The sequence below is a fragment of the Lagopus leucura genome, unplaced genomic scaffold (assembly GCF_019238085.1).
Source record: "Lagopus leucura isolate 7727_CA_CO unplaced genomic scaffold, USGS_WTPT01 246-0_obj-0_obj, whole genome shotgun sequence".
Lineage (NCBI taxonomy): Eukaryota > Metazoa > Chordata > Aves > Galliformes > Phasianidae > Lagopus > Lagopus leucura.
In genome coordinates, this window is record NW_024969430.1 from 10616 (window position 1) to 28133 (window position 17518).

A 17518-nucleotide genomic window follows, 5' to 3' on the forward strand; every position below is an offset into this window, starting at 1 on the left:
GCCTTTTTTTTTTTTTTTTTCATCGGAAAATTCAGAGCTCACAGAGCTCAACCTGTTTGGACGAGGTGCTCCTGCAAGGGATCCTCAGATCGCCGTGCTGTGATGCCGCCGTGCCATGGAACCTGTGCCACAGTGCCCGAGCCACAGTGCCCATGCCGTGATACCCATGCTGTAGTGCTGGTGCTGCAGCACACGTGCCGTGGTGCCCGTGCCATCAGTGCCCGTGCCGTGGTGCATCCTGTGCCGTGGTGCCGTGCTGCTCGTGCCATAGTGCTTGTGCTCTGGTGCCCATTCTGCAGTTCCTGTGATCCCCGGGCTGTGATGCCCAGTGCTTGGCGTGTGGCATGGAATTGCCCACCCTTCCCATGTGCAGGAAGGGCCGCCCCCCCCCCAGTGACACATCCCTGGGTGGCACAGTTCTCCAGGGCGGAAGGCACCTCGCTGTGCTGCTAATCCCAACACGGCGTGCCCAGCACCACACAGGGCATCCATCCATCCATCCATCCATCCATCCCACATGGGCACTGGGATGGAGCCAAGGTTTGCCTTGCCTCGGTTTCCCCTTCCTGCAAACACTCCCCTGCCTGGAAGGGCAGTGTGGGGGGGCCTGGTGCCGGCAGCACCCCGGTGCCAGCAGCACCCCGACGCGGGCGGCTCCTCCTCGGGTTGCGGGGCTTTACAAGCCCGGGCTGGAAGGGCCCCAAGAACAGACTCTGCTGCCAGATTCCCGGCCGGAAATGCCCTGAGAACAGCCTTGTCTGTGGTATTGCAGCATGTCTCTGCTTCCCAGCCCAGCAAATGAAAAACAACAGGGGAAAAAGTTAACCAGCCCCGTGCCGGCGCTGCGTCGTGCCGCTGTGAGGCGGCGGGCTTCAGGGTGACCCCGGGGGTCCCCAACGTCAAGCAGCGGGGACCTGGGAACCACAACCACGGTGTCCCCAAACTGTCCCGGGTGCCACGGGGACGCAGCTCCCTGCTGGGATGGCAGTGAGCCTTGGCTGTCCCCAGGCGCGGCGTCCCCCCGGCTGTCCCTGTGCCCCCGCCTGGCCCCGCTAAAGCAGCTTAGCTGGATGCAGCATCCCCGTGTGGGATAAGCTGGGCAGGAGGGAAAGTTGGCGCGGGGCTGATCGGCTTTGGGTCCGGCTCTTGGCTCGCCCTAATCCCGCCGTGGTGCCTGTGGGGTGATGGCTGGCCATCGTCACCCTGCAGTGGGACCATCCGGAGGGCACCGAGCGTCCCCTGTCCCCGTTCACAGTGCTCCCTCCCTGCTGTCCCTGCAGTGGGACAACGCCAGTGCCCTCCGGCTGCCCCTGCCCGGGGTGTTGGCAGGGCTGGAGTATGGCAGCAATTTGTAGGGCTTGCCTGGATAACCGGCCACCAAGGAAGATCGGCCGCCCACCGCCCCGGCCAAGTATTGTTTTTGGAACTTGCTGCTTCTTTTTTCGGCTCCTGTCTTACTTTTCTTTGACCTTCTTCCCTGATTTAAGACACATGCCCAGCCCTTGCCCAGCTGCAGTGAATTAGCGGCTGCTGCTGGGGAGGGAACCAGACCCTGCGGCCACGCGGGGCTGCGGACGTCCCAGGAACAGCCGGCAGGGGCGAGTCCATGGGCAGGATGAGTCCTATGGGCAGGATGGGGTCCTGTGGGGAGAGTGGGATCCTAGGGACTGGATGAGTCCTGTGGGCAGGATGGGATCCTGTGGGTGGATGAGGTTCTGTGGGGAGGATGAATCCTGTAAGCAGGATGGGAATCCTGTGGTCAGGGTGTATCCTGTAGACAGGATGGATCCTACAAGCAGGAGGATTGCCATGGGCAGGATGGGATCCTATGGGTGGGATGTGATCCCAAGGGCAGGAAGGGGTCCTGTGGGTGGGATGTGATCCCGTGAGTGGGATGGGATCCTACGGGTGGGATGTGATCCCAAGGGCAGGATGGATCCTACACACAGGATGGATCCCTTATGGGTTATGAAGGGCCAGAGCTGTGCTAATGCTGTTGGGGTTGGTAGGGGGAAAAAAGTGGATCTGGAGTAGGGGCCATCAGCTTCCAGGGTGAGATTGTGCTGGAAAATAATTGGGTTTGTGCACTGGGGAGACTTTTGGGGTTGGTGGTGCTGTGCTGGTGGGCTGTGCTGGGTCGGGGGACAGCGGGGGCAGTGCTGGGGCAGTGGGGCCGGTGTGGGGCTGCTGTGGGGCTGCTATGGGGCTGAGGCTCCGTGCTGGAGCAGGGAGCAGTGGGGTCGCTTGGGGACAGGGCTGCGGTGGCCGAGGCGCAGCTCCTCCCGGCTGCACTGAGACCCTGCGCTCTGCTTCGCCCTTTCGTCGCTGTGATTGCAGTCAGGAGGGAAGCAAGAAAATCAGGGGAGGAGGAGATGATTTTTGAAGGGTTTGGTGGCCGCGCTTTGCCGCCTCCCAGCTGGGATTTGGGGCGCGGGGGCCGTTCCCAATGCAAACCCAAGCACGGATTTTTCCGAACTGGGAGAATCGGATGCGGGAAGGAGGGGCCGTGGAGATGGATGCACTTTCCTTGTTTTCTTTCGGGGACGGACTCGTCCAGCAGCCAAATGGAAAAAGACAGTCAGAGCACGCATTGCTCACCGGGCCTCGCGCCAGCAGCCGGGCTGCCCAGAACTGGGGCAAACTGGGGGGAGTTCCCTCGCGCCGGGGGGAGCCCCGCCGTGCCGCCCCATGCCCACACCACACGGCAGCCGGGTGCTGGGAGATGCTTGGCATCTGGGAGAGGTGTGGGGTGGCCCCCGTGGCTCCGTTGCACCCTGGGCAGGATTTATGGGGACGGGGAGTGATGTCTGTGCTCCCCTTGGCATCGCAGTGGCGTCGGGGTCCCTGTCCCTGTGGTGGGCATGTGCCATGTCCCTGCCCTGTGGGTGCTGGCTGGATGGGGATGTGGCACAGCGTGGCCCCACAAGTGGTCATGGGGGGTTTGGGGACATCTGGTGTGTCCCAAGCATGGCCCCGCAAGAGGCTGGGTTGGAGACACCAGGCCTGTCCTTGTCATAGCCCCACAGGTGGCTGAAGATGGGTTTAAGGACACTGGGTCTGTCCTCAGAAGTGGCCATGGGAGAGTTTGGGGACATTAAGTTTGTCCCCATTGGGGTCCCACAAGTGGCTGGGGTTGGGTTTGGGACACCAGATCCGTCCTTGGTGGGGCTCTACATGTGGCCAAGAGTGGGTCTGGGGACACCAGGCCTGCCCCATTGGTGCTCTACAGGTGGCTGGGGTTAAGTTTGGGACACCAGGCCTGCCCCAATGGGGCTCTACAGTTGAGTTTGGAGACGCTGCGTCTGACCCCGGTGTGGCCCTATAAGTGGATAAGGTTGGGTTTAGGGACGCTGGGCCTGGCCCCATAAGTGGCCAGGGGTGGGTTTGGGGGCCTGTCCCCATCGTGGCCCTACAAGTGGATGAGGTTGGGTTTGGGGTTGCGTTCCGGGGCCCTGGGGGTGACGTGCTGTCTCTGTGCCCCACAGGATGAGTTCCACCCCTTCATCGAGGCGCTGCTCCCCCACGTGCGGGCCTTCGCCTACACCTGGTTCAACCTGCAGGCCCGCAAGCGCAAGTACTTCAAGAAGCACGAGAAGAGGATGACGAAGGACGAGGAGCGGGCGGTGAAGGACGAGCTGCTGAGCGAGAAGCCCGAGGTGAAGCAGAAATGGGCCTCGCGCCTCCTGGCCAAGCTGCGCAAAGACATCCGGCCCGAGTGCCGCGAGGACTTCGTGCTCTCCATCACCGGCAAGAAGCCATCGTGCTGCGTCCTCTCCAACCCCGACCAGAAGGGCAAAATGCGCCGCATCGACTGCCTGCGGCAGGCTGACAAGGTGTGGAGGCTCGACCTGGTCATGGTCATCCTCTTCAAAGGGATCCCCCTGGAGAGCACCGACGGTGAGCGGCTGGTCAAAGCGGGCCAGTGCACCAACCCCATCCTCTGCATCCAGCCCCACCACATCAGCGTCTCCGTCAAAGAGCTCGACCTCTACTTGGCCTATTTCGTCCGTGAGAGAGGTACGGGGGTTCCTTCCCTCTTTCCTTCCCTTTCAGACCTTGCAGAGAGGATCCCGGTGCTCCAAATCGCTCCCACCCCGAGCGGGTGTCCCCCACCGTCCCCTTTTCTCCATCTGACACCGATCCCAGTCCGAGGGGCGCCGCTGGTTCTGAGGGCAGTGGTTGGGTGGCACGTTGTGTCCCTGTGTGCTTTGACATGGGTCGTCCCAAAGCCTTTGGGATCCAAATGGGGTGACTGAGGCACGGTGCAGCACCCAGGCTTGGTAGCCAAGAGTGGTCCCAGAGCCACTGTCCTTGCATGCCAGGAGAACAGAGCTCGTGCCTCAGGCCAGCTCCTGTGTTATCCAGGCTCGTCGCCAGCTGGAGCCCTGCTGGCACATGTGGCCCCAGTGGCAGCAGGCACATGGGGGGACAAATGGGTGGAGTCCTTTTGGCAGGGACCTCAGGCCCTGAGCGCATCATCTGTGGGGCTGAGGAGGGGTCTCACCCGTACTGCTGGGACACCACGCTCCCCAATGTCACCCGTGCTTCTCAACATCCCCTCTGCATCCCGTTGTCACCCACGTCCCTCTGCATCCCAGGGTGGGAACAGAGCAGCAAGGAAGATCAGGGCTTGCCAGTGAATCTCTGCAGAGCATCCTGCAGGCAGGAGACCCATAGCACCGTGCTGTGCTGCCAGGACCCATCCCCCCCCATAGGGGCATCCCCCCCCCCCATAGGGCCATCCCCACCCCAGGACCCATCCCCACCCCAGGACCCGTCCCCACCCCAGGACGTGTTCCATTACCCCTCTGCAGTCTATGACCGCTCCTCACCCAGCGCTGGCTGCAGCCCAAGGACGGATAATGACACTGAGGGGGGCACCCGGTGGCTGTAATCCCAACAAAGGGGATTGACGGAGCCATAAATCACGGCGGGCGCGGGCGGATGTGCTGGGTGTCACCTCGGTCCCCCGGGAGCCACCGCGGTCTGACCGGCATCACGTGCGCCCCGCAGCCCCCACCACACGGGGGTCACCAAACAGGGATGGCTTTGGGCAGCTCACAGCCAACCAGGGTGCAGACAAAACCCCGATGGGTGACACTGTGTAGGGTGCTGGGGGCTCCCGGCGGCCATGCGATCTCCTTGTCCCCAAGGGAAGCAGCCGCCCCTCTGCCACCCCCAACCCATGACCTTGACCCCAACGTCTGGGTCCCCAGCAGCCGCAGTCACCTGATGTCTAATTGGGAACACGGCGGCTGTAAATACTCCCTGATAAGGCCCTGGCAGCGGCTCACTTTCCCTGTTAAGGTCGCTCTGCGCCGTGGTTAAGGGGGACTGGGGACAGTGGGGCGGACCTTTGGGTGCTGCTGTGCTCTCGGCCCCATCGTGCGCCCTCTGCTCTGTGCTGGAGGGGTCAGCAGGGTGCAGCAGGGAAATGGGGCAAGGAGGGGCGTGGGGGGCACACGCTGGGGGGGGTGGGGGTCCCCATGGACTTCCTGCAATCCTGCACAAGGCTGCATTTTCCTGCACGCTGCTGCACCCTCAGTCCTGCACGTGTCTGAAGTCCTGCACAGCTGTTTGTGCGGGGTTCTGCACGATCCTTTCCTGGGCTTTTGCACGCTCAGTCCTGCGTGCATCTGCGTACATCTGTGTGCATCTCTTGCACAGCCCTGCGCGATCCTTTGCAGTCAATCCTGCACGCTCCCGCATTTTTGCTGCACGCTTCCACTCCTTCCCCGCTTTGCACGCTCCTCCCCACCTTTGCACACCCCAATCTGTGACCCCCCCCCTCCCCCCCCATCCCCTCGCTGTAGGCAGAAGGAGGTTGGGGGCCTTCATCCACCCGCTGCCCGCAGCCCCCCGCTATGGGGCCGGAGCACGTGGGCTCAGCCGCCCGCCCGCGCCTGCTCCTTTTGCTGCTGTCAGCACAATTTCCCAACTGCTGCTCTGGCAACGCGAGGGAGGGGGGCTGCGGAGGAACCCCCACGGTCAGCCCTCCCTGTCTGGGGAGGGGGAGCGAGCCGCCCCTGCAGAACAGTGCCAAGGGGGTGGCGCTGAGCCTGCGGGATGCCCGAAGGAACCCTGCGTGCACATGTGGGGAAACCGAGGCATGGATGGGGGGTTGTGGGGGGGAGGCAGGGGTCTGTGCCCCGCTCCTCGTGGGCTGTCTGCAGCCCCACAATGTGCTGGGTGCTTGCTGCAGGGCTGGGTGCAGGGTGGGCTCAGCGCTGGATATAGGGTGGGTGCAGGGTGGGTGCAGGGCAGTTAGAGGGTTGTTGCAGTGCTGGGTGCACACCGGGTGCAGGGTGATTGCAATGCTGGGTGCGCACTGTGTGCAGGGTGATTCCAGGTTGGGTGCAGGGCGATTGCAATGCTGGGATCACGTTGGATGCAGAGTCATTGCAATGCTGGGTGCACGCTGGGTGCAGGGTGGTTGCAGCATGGGGGAAGGGTGGTCGCAGGGTAGCTGCAGTGCTCAGTGCAGGCTGAATGCTGGATAGGTGCAGAGTGGTTCCGCTGCAGGGTGCAGAGCAGATGCTGTGCCGGGTGCAGGCTGAGCGCAGGGTCATTGCAAGGTTGGGTGCACGTTGGGTGCAGGCAATTGCAGGCTGGGTGCGGGGTTGCTGCTGGCTGGGTGCAGTGCAGCTGCAGTGCTGGGTGCAGGGTGGTTGCATGGTGGCTGTGGGGTTGTTGCAAAGTTGGGTGCACTCTGGGTGCTCGTTGGGTGCAGGGTGATTGCATGCTGGGTGCAGGCTGAGCGCAGGGCTGGGTGCAGGGCTGGGCTCTGCACACCGCAGTGGGGGAGGGGTTGGCGCTGCAGCCCAGGGCTGGGTGTGCAGCGGGGGGGGGGGGGCGGGGGGGCCGGCGGGGGGCCGCGGGGGCCCGCGGGGGGGAAGCTCGGAGGTCGCCGGTGAAAGTCAAAAGCATTGCAGTAAAATGGTAATCAATCTCCCCAGTCGATTGTGCCAGGACCTTCGAAGCATTACAGAGAGATTCCTCCCTACAGCAGCAGCCTGGGCAGGGGGGGAAGGGAGGGGGGGGGGTGAAGCAGGGGGGTCCTTCCAGCCCTGCATCTCCATCACCCTCATCCCTGCATCTCCGTTATTGCTATCCCTGCATCTCCATCCCAGTGCCCCATTGCTGCATCCCCACCCCTACATTTCCAGTGCCTCCATCTTGGCACCCACGTGCCAGTGTCCCTGTCCCGGGCCCCCCCCCCCGCGCCCCCCCCCCCCTGCACCCCCATTGGCACATCCCAGTGCCCCCCTCCATACATCCCCACATCCCCCCACCCTCACTCCCTGACCGCTGGGTGGGGGCACGGGGTCAGCACGACACCCCCCTCCCCTCCCTCCACTCCCGGGATGCTCAGGGTGTGAGGGGGGACCCCGCAGCCACATCCCCACCTCTGCCCCGCTGCAATCTTCCCCCAGCAGTGTCCTTTGGCTGAGCCCAGTGGGGCGAACAGATGGGTACGGGGGGGTGGTGTGCAGGCATCGAGACCCTTGGGGGGCCCCGGGCCCCCCTTGGCCAAAAGCCGGGCCCCCCCCCCCCCCCCCCCCCCGGGCCTGGCAGCCCCTTATCTCCCATCCCCAGCCCGGCGTGAGGCAGATGGCACCAATCTGCTGGGGACGCCGTGCCAGGGCGCCCGGCCGAGCTGCCCGTGCCAGGGGGGGCCATGCCAGATGGATGGGGCATCACCGCCAGCACGCCTGCAAATATTTATTGGGGGGGGGTGGGAGGGGGATTGGAGAGATGGATGGGGCACACAGCATTCAGGCCCCACATCTCACTGGGTGCCCATGGGCAGAGGGGTGGATGAACCCCCACCCCACCCAGCACTGTCCTGGCAGCCACGGATTTGGGGCTTGGGGGGCTTGGAGATGGGCAGAGCCATGAGGGCAATGGGGCAGGACCCCCTCCCCACTGACCCCCAGCTCTGCGCAGTGATATCAGCCATCAGAGAATCCCTGCAGGGTGGGTTCCTGGTGTGTGTTGGACACAGGGGTGGGATGGAGGAGCGTGTGGGGTGTATGGGGGGGTGTGCTGGACCCCAGGAGCTCCGTCCCTTGCGGCGCCACCACCCCGAGGTGTCCCAGCAGGCAGGGGCCACGCTCTGCCCCCCCTCCCCAGTGCTGTTGGCACACGGAGCTCTGCAGATCGATGCCGACCTTGCGAGGTCAGGGCTTCCCCGGCGATGCCCGCATCTCCTCACATCCCCTTGTCCCCATGGATTCCGGAGCTTCCCCAGCTCAGCGTCACTCCTGCCACGAGCTGCTCCGCGCTCAGCACCCGGCACCCAACAGCGCATCCCCGAGGCGCAGGGTGGGCAGGGGGCTTCTCCCCACCGTGAATAAAAGATGAGCGCTGTGTCTCGCCAGCACCTGCCACCCCCCCGCCACCCGCCGTCCCCCCACAGCGCTCAGAGCTCTGCCCTCCCCAGGGCTGCCGTTGCCATCCTGGCTGCTTTCCCGGCTCCGTGCCGCGTTGGCGGGGACAGCTGGGGTGGCAGATGCCAATGGCTGCAGGCACGGGGAGGGGGCGCACGCCGCTGAGCCCCCTGTGCCCGGCTGGCACCGACAGCTGGGGCCGCGTCCCCGACAGCCCCATAGGGATGTTCCCATAGTGCTTGTGGGGAGTAATGCCTGGGGGGGGGGTGGTGAATGGTGGGGTGTTGTGGGGGCACTGGGGTGGCGAGGGGCTGCGCCGTGCTATGGGGCTGTGCTGTGGGGTTGTGCCATGCTGTGGGGTTATGCCATGCTGTGGGGTTGTGCTGTGGGGTTATGCCATGCTGTGGGGTTATGCCATGCTGTGGGGTTGTGCCATGCTGTGGGGTTGTGCCATGCTGTGGGGTTGTGCCATGCTGTGGGGTTATGCCATGCTGTGGGGTTGTGCTGTAGGGTTGTGCTGTGCAGTGGGGCCCTGCCTTAGGGTTCAGGCATAACTCCATGCTTGGGGCCGTGCTATAGGGTTGTGCCATGCTGTGGGGCTGTGATGTATTGTTCTGCCATGCAATGGGGCCATGCTGTAGGGTTGTGCCATGCTATGGGTCTGTGCTATAGTGTTGTGCTGTGCTGTAGGGCTGTGTTTTGGGGTTGTGCCGTGCCATAGGGCTGTGTGCAGTCACTGCCATCCTCCTTCCTTCCCCCCTTTGATTTCATTCTTTCTTCTCCTTCTTTTTGCTTTTGTTTCTTCTTTCCCTGCTTCTCTTTCCTTCATTCCTTTACATTTTTTCTCCTTTATTCCTTTTTTTTTCTTTCTCTGTTTTTCTCTTTTCCTTTTCACTTTCCTTTTTCTTTCTTTCTTTCTTTATCTTTTCCTCTTTTTCTTTTTTTTTCCTTTCCTTTTCCTTTTCCATTCCTTTTTCTTCCTTTCCCTTTTTCCTTTACTTTTCTTTCTTTTTTTTCTTTCCCTTTTTCTTTCTTTTTCTTTTTCTTTTTCTTTTTCTTTTTCTTTTTCTTTCTCTTTTTTCTTTTTCTTTTTCTTTTTCTTTTTCTTTTTCTTTTTCTTTTTCTTTTTCTTTTTCTTTTTCTTTTTCTTTTTCTTTTCTTTTTCTTTTTCTTTTTCTTTTTTTCTTTTTCTTTTTCTTTTTCTTTTTCTTTCTCTTTCTCTTCTTCTTTCTCTTTTTTTCTTTTCCTTTCTCTTTTCCTTTTCCTTCTTCTTCTCTTTTTCTTTTTCTTCCATTTTCATGCTTTTCTTTTCCTTTCTCTTTTCCTTTCCCTTCTTCTCTTTTCCTTTTATTTTCATCTTTCCATTTCCCTGTTTTCTGTTACTTTCCTCTTTTCCCCTCTCTCTCCTTACCTTCCCCCTCTTATTCCCCTTTCTCCTTTCTCCTTCCCTCTTTCTTCCTTCCCCCATTTTCTCTCCCCTTCTTCCCCTTCCTCCCATCCCACATCCCAGCCCCTCCATGCCCCCAGATCTCCCCATCCCTTCCACCCCCTAGAGAAGCCCTCAGGGCCCCATTGCTTCCTCAGGAGGGGGGTCCCCCCGTCCCAACCAACGAGCGGGGGGCCACCATCACCAACCGCCCCCCTCCCGTCCCTTTGTCCCCCGCCATCTGTCCCGGCTCTGGCACCAGCCCAGCTCTGTGTTGGAGGGGGGCTCCGTTCCCCCCGCGCCACCGCCGCCGTCTCCGCTCTCTCGGGGTCGGCCGAGGACAGCAAGCAGCAGCTCAGAGCTCACAGCCCGCCTGGGCCAGCTGGCTGCAACCAGCAAACGTGGCAGCCCAGCCACCTCCAAGCAGCGAGCAAACCCCTGTTCGGGTTTACAGGGGGGGCTGAGGGCTGGCAAACTCATCGCAGTGTGAATGGGGGGCGTTGGGGCTGGGGGGGGGAGGGGGGGAGGGTCAGGGGTAGCCAGGCTGAGCCGGGCTTTGGGGTGCTGGGATGTTGCATAGGGGAGGTTGTACAAGCAGGACAGGGCTGGGATCTGGGTGTGGGGAGCTGTGTGTATGGAGGTGGGGGGGGGGTCTGTGTATGGGGGTCTGTGTGTGGGGAGCTGTGTGTGGGGAGCTGTATATGGAGCTGTGTGTATGGGGGTCTGTGTATGGGGGTCTCTGTATGGGGCAGTGGGGAGAGCTGTGCTAATGGGTTGGGGAGGGGTAAAGGGGGGGGGTCCCAAATCACACCCCACAGCCCCCAGCTCAGCTTCCCATGGCTGGTCACTCTGGTGGTCCTATGATGGAGGGGTGAGGGGGCGCGGGGGCTGCAGGGCCATAGAGGGAAGGATTGGGGGGGGGGGATTGTTAACCCTGGGGAAACTGAGGCACACAGACCCCCACGGCCCCCCCCCACACACCAAGCATCTCCCCCCTCACTGCTGCTAGTAACGCCGTGCCCTGTTACCGTCAGCACTTGGGCACACAGCCAGGGCTCTCCCTCAGCCCCGGGGGGAGCCAATCCAGCAAGGACCCCCCCCCCCCCCCCCCCCCGGCCCCCCCCCGGGGGGGGGGGGGGGCCCCCGCGGGGGTGGGGGGGGGGGGGGGGCCGTTCCCAAGCGGCGGTGCCATGGGGTGGGGGCACCCTGCCAACCCGGGGAGGCCATAATTCAATGGGTGGCACAGCGCCAGGCTGCCAGGCAGCCCCTATCAGCCCCCCCTGCCCTCTCCCTTCCTCACCCCCCCCCCTTCCACGGGCACACTTTGCTATTTTTAAGAGACATCGACCTGTTTGGGCACCCAGGCTCAGCACAGCGCTGCGGGGGGGAACGCTGACACTTAACCCCATGCCCTACATGTTACCCCCCCCCCCCCGATTCCTGCTTGCAGCCCCCCCCCCATGCAAAAGGAAAAAACTTGGGGGGGTTCCCAACAGCAGTAATGCTTCCGGGGTGCAGCTCTTTGGGGTGCCCACACCTCCCCGTTGCACCTGAGCTCAATGATGGCTGCGGGGACCCCCCTGAGTTCGTTTAGGTGGTGTGGGGGGGTCGGGGGGGGGGGGAAGGCACGCCATTTTAGTGAGCGTTGGTCGGCCGCAGGCAGCCGTCACATGGCGGTGAGCACAGAGCTTGGCCGGCCGCTGCGGCGCGGCGAGGCAGCCAGAAATGTGCTGGCACACACAGCCCCAGGCTGCCGGGGGGGCCCCAGCCCCATAACGGGGCTCCTGATGGGGGTGGGAGAACCTGAGCAATGGGAGGAGATGTGAGGGCGCGGGGGTTTGCCTTTGGGGGGCAGGGAGGGGGTCGTTGGGTTGGGGTGCCCCAATGGGGGATAAGGGACGGGTGAGCGAAGGACTTGTGGGGGTTCAGAGGGGTGAGGGGGGGTGATTTAGCGTGCCTGTGGGGTTGGGTGGTGCTTCTGGGGGGGGAAGAGCCATGTGGGGCGTCTTGGGGTGACCTCAGGAAGGTCTTTTGTGAGAGAAGAACATTTGGGGTGACTTGGGGTGACCAGTGAGGGTTTTTAGGGGGGCATCGTGGGGTGACCAAAGGTCTGCGGTGTTACAGAGCCATTTGGGGCATCTTGGGGTAAAGGGGCTTCAGGGGTTTCTGGGGTGATGGAAGAGCTGTGTTGGCCATTTTGAATCGACCAAGGAAGTGTTTTTGGGGGGAGAAGAGCAATTTGGGACATCCTGGGAGTGACCAAAGGGCTGTGGATGATATTCTGGGGGATGGAAGAGCCATTTGGGGCATCTTGGGATGACCCAAAGGGCCATGGGTGGTATTCTAGGGGGTGGAGGAGCCATTTGGGGCATCTTGAGGTGACCAAAGAGCTAGAGGAGATATTTGGAGCGATGGAAGGGCTGTGTTGGTCATTTTGGTTTGAGCAGCGAAGTATTTTTGGGGGCGGAAGAATCATTTGGGGCACCTTGGAGTGACCGTGGGGCTATGGGAGGTGCTTTGGAGGTTGGAGGAGCCATTTGGGGCATCTTGAGTTGACCAAAGAGCCATGGGAGGTATCTGGAGCGTGGAAGAGCCATTTGAATCATAGAATGGCTTGGGCTGAAAAGGACCGTAGTGATCATCTAGTTTCATTTTGGGATGACCAAAGGGCTATGGGTGGTATTTTAGGGGGTGGAAGAGCCATGTGGGGCATCTTGAGGTGACCAAAGAGCTGGAGGAGATATGTGGGGCAATGAAGGTGCTGTATTGTCCATCTTGGGGTGACCAGTGAAGTATTTTGGGAGGGAGAAGAGCCATTTGAGATGGCCACTGGAGAGATCTGGGGTATGGCAGCGCTACTGGGGACGTCTTGGGAAGGTCATCCTTATGTCATGGTGCAACCAAGAGGCTACGAGGAGCATCCTGGTGTCACGGTGGGATGAAAGGACCACGAGAGACATCTTGGGGTGACCACAGGGCCGTGGGGTCATCGTTGTGGGGGGAGCAAAGGTCCGTTTGTGGTGTGACGGTGCAACGAGGGGCAGCTTCCAGTGAGCGCAGGTGATGCGAGCAAAGGGTGACGGAGGTGGGAAGAACCACATCGGGACCTTGGGGTGACCCCAGAGCCCACGGGACGTGGGGTGAGGCGCTGGGGGGAGTGGTGCTGCAGCACTGAGCCCAAAGCTGCTCACCACCATCCCACACTTGGCCGTGCTCCATCTCTAACCACATCCAGAGCCGCGCCGGGCCGGTGCTGCGCCGCAGAGGGGGGCTGCATCCAGCATCGGGTGTCGGGATGGGGGTCCCACGTTCCAGATCCTTCAGTGATGATGGGGCACGCTTTGGTTTTCCAAATTGGGGGGGGGAAAGGGGGGGGAGGGTTGGGGAAATGGGGAAAAAGCCAACAGTGCCGCGTTGAACGCAAGGGGGAATTTCTGCTCCCTAAAATGGCCGCTCTGGAGGAAGCGGAGTGGGGTGTTGGGTGGGATGGGGCACAAAATGGCTGTTGGGGGAGAAAGGGGGGGGAGGGGGGGGAGAAAAGAAAGGAAAGAATGAAACGTTGAAGGGAAAAAAAAATAATAATAATAAAAGAAATGGAGAAAAGAAAGCGGCGGGCGGGCGGCGGTGTTGTGGCTGCGCTGTTTGGATTGTCTCAGCCTTTTCCTGGCATCAGGCAGCACTGCTGACGGCCAAAGGGGTGGGAGAAGGAGGAGGGAAGGGGGGGGGAAATGAAAAAAAGAATAAAAATAATAAAGATGGGCGAATGCTTGGAGGGCTCCGCAGGGCCCGGGATGCGCCGTGCGCCGGGGTCGGGAGGAAGGATGCTCCCATGGCTGCTGAGCTCAGCGTCTGTGCGTGTATTTTTAGCCCTGGGCCAAGCGGGGCTGTCAGCGGGGTGGTGGCCGTGTCACAGCCCCACAGGGATGGGGAGCATCTGCACAAGGCCGTCCCCAGCCCTGCCGCCGTGTGACGGAGCCCCGGGGGTCCCCGTGAACAGGGATGTGCCGCTGTGGTTGTGGGTCACAGCCTTTGGGGACGGCCGTGCCTCAGTTTCCCCACGTCTCAACCCCTTTTTCCCTCTCCCAGATTCCGAGCAGAGCAGCAGTCCCCGGACGGGCATCGCCTCGGATCAGGAGGACACCAAGCCCAACACGCTGGGTAAGAGGGGACGCAGTGGGGACCCACGTGGGGTGCCAGCACCCTGATCTGTGGGGCGTTTGGGGACACGGTGGGGACACGTCACCCTGCTCTACGGGACGTGCATCCCGTAGCGGCTTAGCAGCTGACCGGGGGTCTTGGACATGTGTGGAAGGGGTGGGGGATGGGGCTTTGCCTCTTTATGGGTGCACAGGAGGAGATGTGGGTGCACAGGGCATCATGGGACCCCCCACTCACGCTCTCCCCTCCCAAACGCAGACTCTACAGACTTCCAGGAAAGCTTCGTCACCTCGGGGGTGTTCAGTGTCACCGAGCTCATCCAGGTGTCCCGAAGTGAGTGCCATCCCAGAGCCCCTTCCCCGGCACCCACCCTGCCGGTGCCGCCCTGGGGTGTCACTGTGCCCTTACCGATGTCATCCTCTCCCCACAGCGCCGGTGGTGACGGGCACAGGCCCAAATTTCTCCCTGGGGGAGCTGCAGGGCCACCTGGCCTACGACCTGAACCCCTCCAGCACGGGCATGAGGAGGACGTTGCCCAGCACCTCCTCCAGCGGGTGGGTGCCGCCGGGCGGCGCGGGGGCGATGCCGGGACCGGTCCAGGCACGGCTGTGTGGGACGGCATGGGCACGTCGGGTCCTGCAGTGTGCTGCCAGGCTGCCTGCACTGTGGGGTGGGTGGGGGGAAGCTGGGGGAGTGGGCTGCTGCACTGCCGCTTTGGTACCGTGCAGCCATTTGGGTACCCCGGCACGGTTTGGTACCCCGATATGGTCTTGGCAACGTGGTTCTGAAACCTGACGCAGCTTTGACATCCCAGAATAGTTTCAACACTCTGGTGTGTGGGTTTGGCAGCCCAGTATTGGGTTTTGCATCCCGCCACCATTTCTTGCACCCCATCATGGTGTCAGCACCCCAGTGTGGTTTCTTCACCCCGGTGCTGTGTCAGCATCCGGCCGTGGGTTTGCATCCCAACGCAGTTTTGCACCCCAGCGTGGTTTTGCCCCCCTCTCCCCACTGTTGGGTTTCGCACCCCAGGATGGGTTTTGCTCTGCAGTGTGTGTTCACACCCTACCAGATTTTAGCACCCCAGCTGTGGGGCTCGAGGCGCATCCCCATGGGCACAGCACGTCCCAGTGTCACCCCGGGGTTGGGGACCGTGGCACGCGGGCAGGATGGGCTCCATGTGGCCGCCTCCCTTGGGGTCACCCCGCTGATATCACAGCAGCCCCATAGCGTGGCAGGGGATGCTGACCTCTGGCTGTTCTCAGGAGCAAACGGCACAAGTCTGGCTCCATGGAGGATGACATCGACACGAGCCCCGGCGGCGAGTATTACACCTCGTCCAACTCACCCACGAGTAGCAGCCGCAACTGGACAGAGGACATGGAAGGGGGTGAGTGTGGGGCTGCCCCCTGTGGGGCTGCCGTGTGGCACGGCGGGTCGGGGCTTCCCTGCCCAGGCTGTGGTGTTCCTGCAGGGCAGCAGAGGAGCTCTGTGTTGGTGCAGTGCTATGGGGCCCTTGGGGCAGAGGTGCTGCCAGCCCCTCACTGGGACACAGACCCTCAATAGGTGTCGTGGGGCTGCTGTAGGACCCCCCCAGTTAGACACAGACCCCCTATAGGTGCCATGGGGTTGCTGTAGGACCCCCCACTTCCTATAGGATCCATCCCATTTAGACACAGACCCCAATAGGTGCTATGGGGTTGCCTTGGGACCCCCCCATTCAGGCACACGCTCCCTATAGGGCCAGCCCCACAGCAGCCTCTCCCAGCCCCACAGCTGCTGTTTGCACTGCGGACAGATTTCTTTCTTGCTTTGCTTTTTTTTTTTTTTTTTTTTTTTTTTTTTTTTCCCTTTCCTGTCTAGACCGCCCCAATTAGCTGTTCATTAAGAAAAGGGGGGGCTGGGGTGGGTTGGGCTAATTAAAGCGATGCTGCGGGGCTGGCACGGCGGCTCCCACGCCCTGGGGCACCTTATGGGCAGCTGAGCCCCCCCTGCTTTCATCTCCCCCCCATCCCATCCCACACCCCAATGGTAGGATGGGATCCACACCCCACAGACCCCATCCCACAGCTGTGGGGTGCCTGGGGAGCAGAGCAGGGGGCACAGAGCCCATCGGAGAGATGAATGGGATTTTGTGTGCCGTGGGAGAAAAACCCTTCCCAATGGGTTTTTCATCCCAGAGTGGTATTGTCCTCTTGGTAATGTTCTCAAGTTCTTGGGGTCTGTTCCCCAGTGCCTGCTGTAGGTCACTGTGCTGCCCCACCACAAGCTTGGCTGCCCTAAATGTGGGGTCAACCCCACAGCAGCCCCCAGACCCCATATGGGTGCCCATAGCAGGGCACTGTGTGCTCTGTGTTTGGAGAACTGTGCCCCATATGGACTGTGCCCTATGAGGAGCAGCAACTGTGCCCAACATGTGCCAGGGTCTGTGCTCCCTATGGACCAGGCTCTGTGCCCCATATGAGCTGGAGATTGTGCCCTATACAGACCAGGGCCTGTGACCCAAAGAGTGATGGACTGTGCCCCATACAGAAGATGGTCTGTGCCCTATATGGCCCTTTAACTGTTCCCCTTGTATGCCAGGCACTCAGCCCCGTGTGTACCAGGGATTGTGCCAAATATTGGTCAGGGATTGTGCCCCAAATAGGCTGCGGTCTGTGCCCCATATGGGCTGAGGACTGTGCCCTATATGGACCAGGGACTGTGCCCCATATGGGCTGGAAATGCTGCCCTAAATAAACCAGGAACTGTGCCCCATATGAGCCAGGGTCTGTGCCCCACATGGGCTGAGGACTGTGCCCTATGTGGACCGGGAACACTGCTCCATATGGGCTGGGAATGGTGCCCTATATGAGCTGTGCCCCATATGAGCCAGGGGCTGCGCACTATACAAACCAGACTCTGCGCCCCCAGCCTGAGGCCGTGTCATGAGGCCACGGAGGGGGCAGGAGGAGGTTGGCAGTGGGCTGATCCTGCTGGGGAAGGGGGGGCAGCGGGACGTGCTTGGCGTGGTGGGCTTTACAGCAATCCTGTACTGGATGTTCCGGGAAATCCTCCTAACGCAGCGACTCAGACAGCACTAAACCCATTAGCAGCACCAGGGCCAAATGGCCACGGCTAAAGCTGGGGGGGATTAACCACCCACCCACCCCCACGGTTCAGGAAGCCAGCAGTGAGCCCCCACGTCCTGCCCCACATTGGGGCTCTGCGAGTGCCCACAGCGCCATGGGGAGGGCGTGAAGCACACGCGGTGCACGTGCACGGACACATTGGTGCACAGTGACGTGCACAGCAGCGTGCTGGTGCACAGACGTGGTGAGCTCAGGCTCTCCATCACACAGCCGTGCACACTCACTCGTGCTGCTGCACAGCCACGCGCAGCCGCCCAGATGCACAAACGCAGCATCGCACGCCTGCCCCGATCTTTGCACACGCACAAAGGTGCACAAGTGCAAAACACGGCTGCAAGCAGCTGCTGCAAACAAACGCGCGGCCCGAGGCTGCACACACAGCCCCCCCATTGCACCCTGACGCCGTAGGGCGC

The 17518-nt window shown here is 61.6% G+C and overlaps 1 protein-coding gene across 4 annotated transcripts in view; it reads left to right on the forward strand.

Annotated features, from left to right (window-relative positions):
* Positions 1 to 1513: 1513 nt before the first annotated feature.
* Positions 1514 to 17518, forward strand: part of NFIC (nuclear factor I C) — a 20297-nt gene continuing 4292 nt past the window's right edge. The window contains exons 1-7 of one of the 4 annotated variants that reach the window (XM_042895062.1): positions 2717 to 2954; positions 3100 to 3277; positions 3482 to 4017; positions 13903 to 13974; positions 14233 to 14307; positions 14405 to 14528; positions 15240 to 15364. In XM_042895062.1, coding sequence (XP_042750996.1) covers positions 2723 to 2954; positions 3100 to 3277; positions 3482 to 4017; positions 13903 to 13974; positions 14233 to 14307; positions 14405 to 14528; positions 15240 to 15364 — 1342 coding nt within the window. In that variant the 5' untranslated portion in view covers positions 2717 to 2722. Of the gene's footprint in view, positions 1599 to 2716; positions 2955 to 3099; positions 3278 to 3481; positions 4018 to 13902; positions 13975 to 14232; positions 14308 to 14404; positions 14529 to 15239; positions 15365 to 17518 lie in introns of those variants that run through there. The other 3 variants (XM_042895060.1, XM_042895061.1, XM_042895059.1) reach the window with 3 other exon arrangements.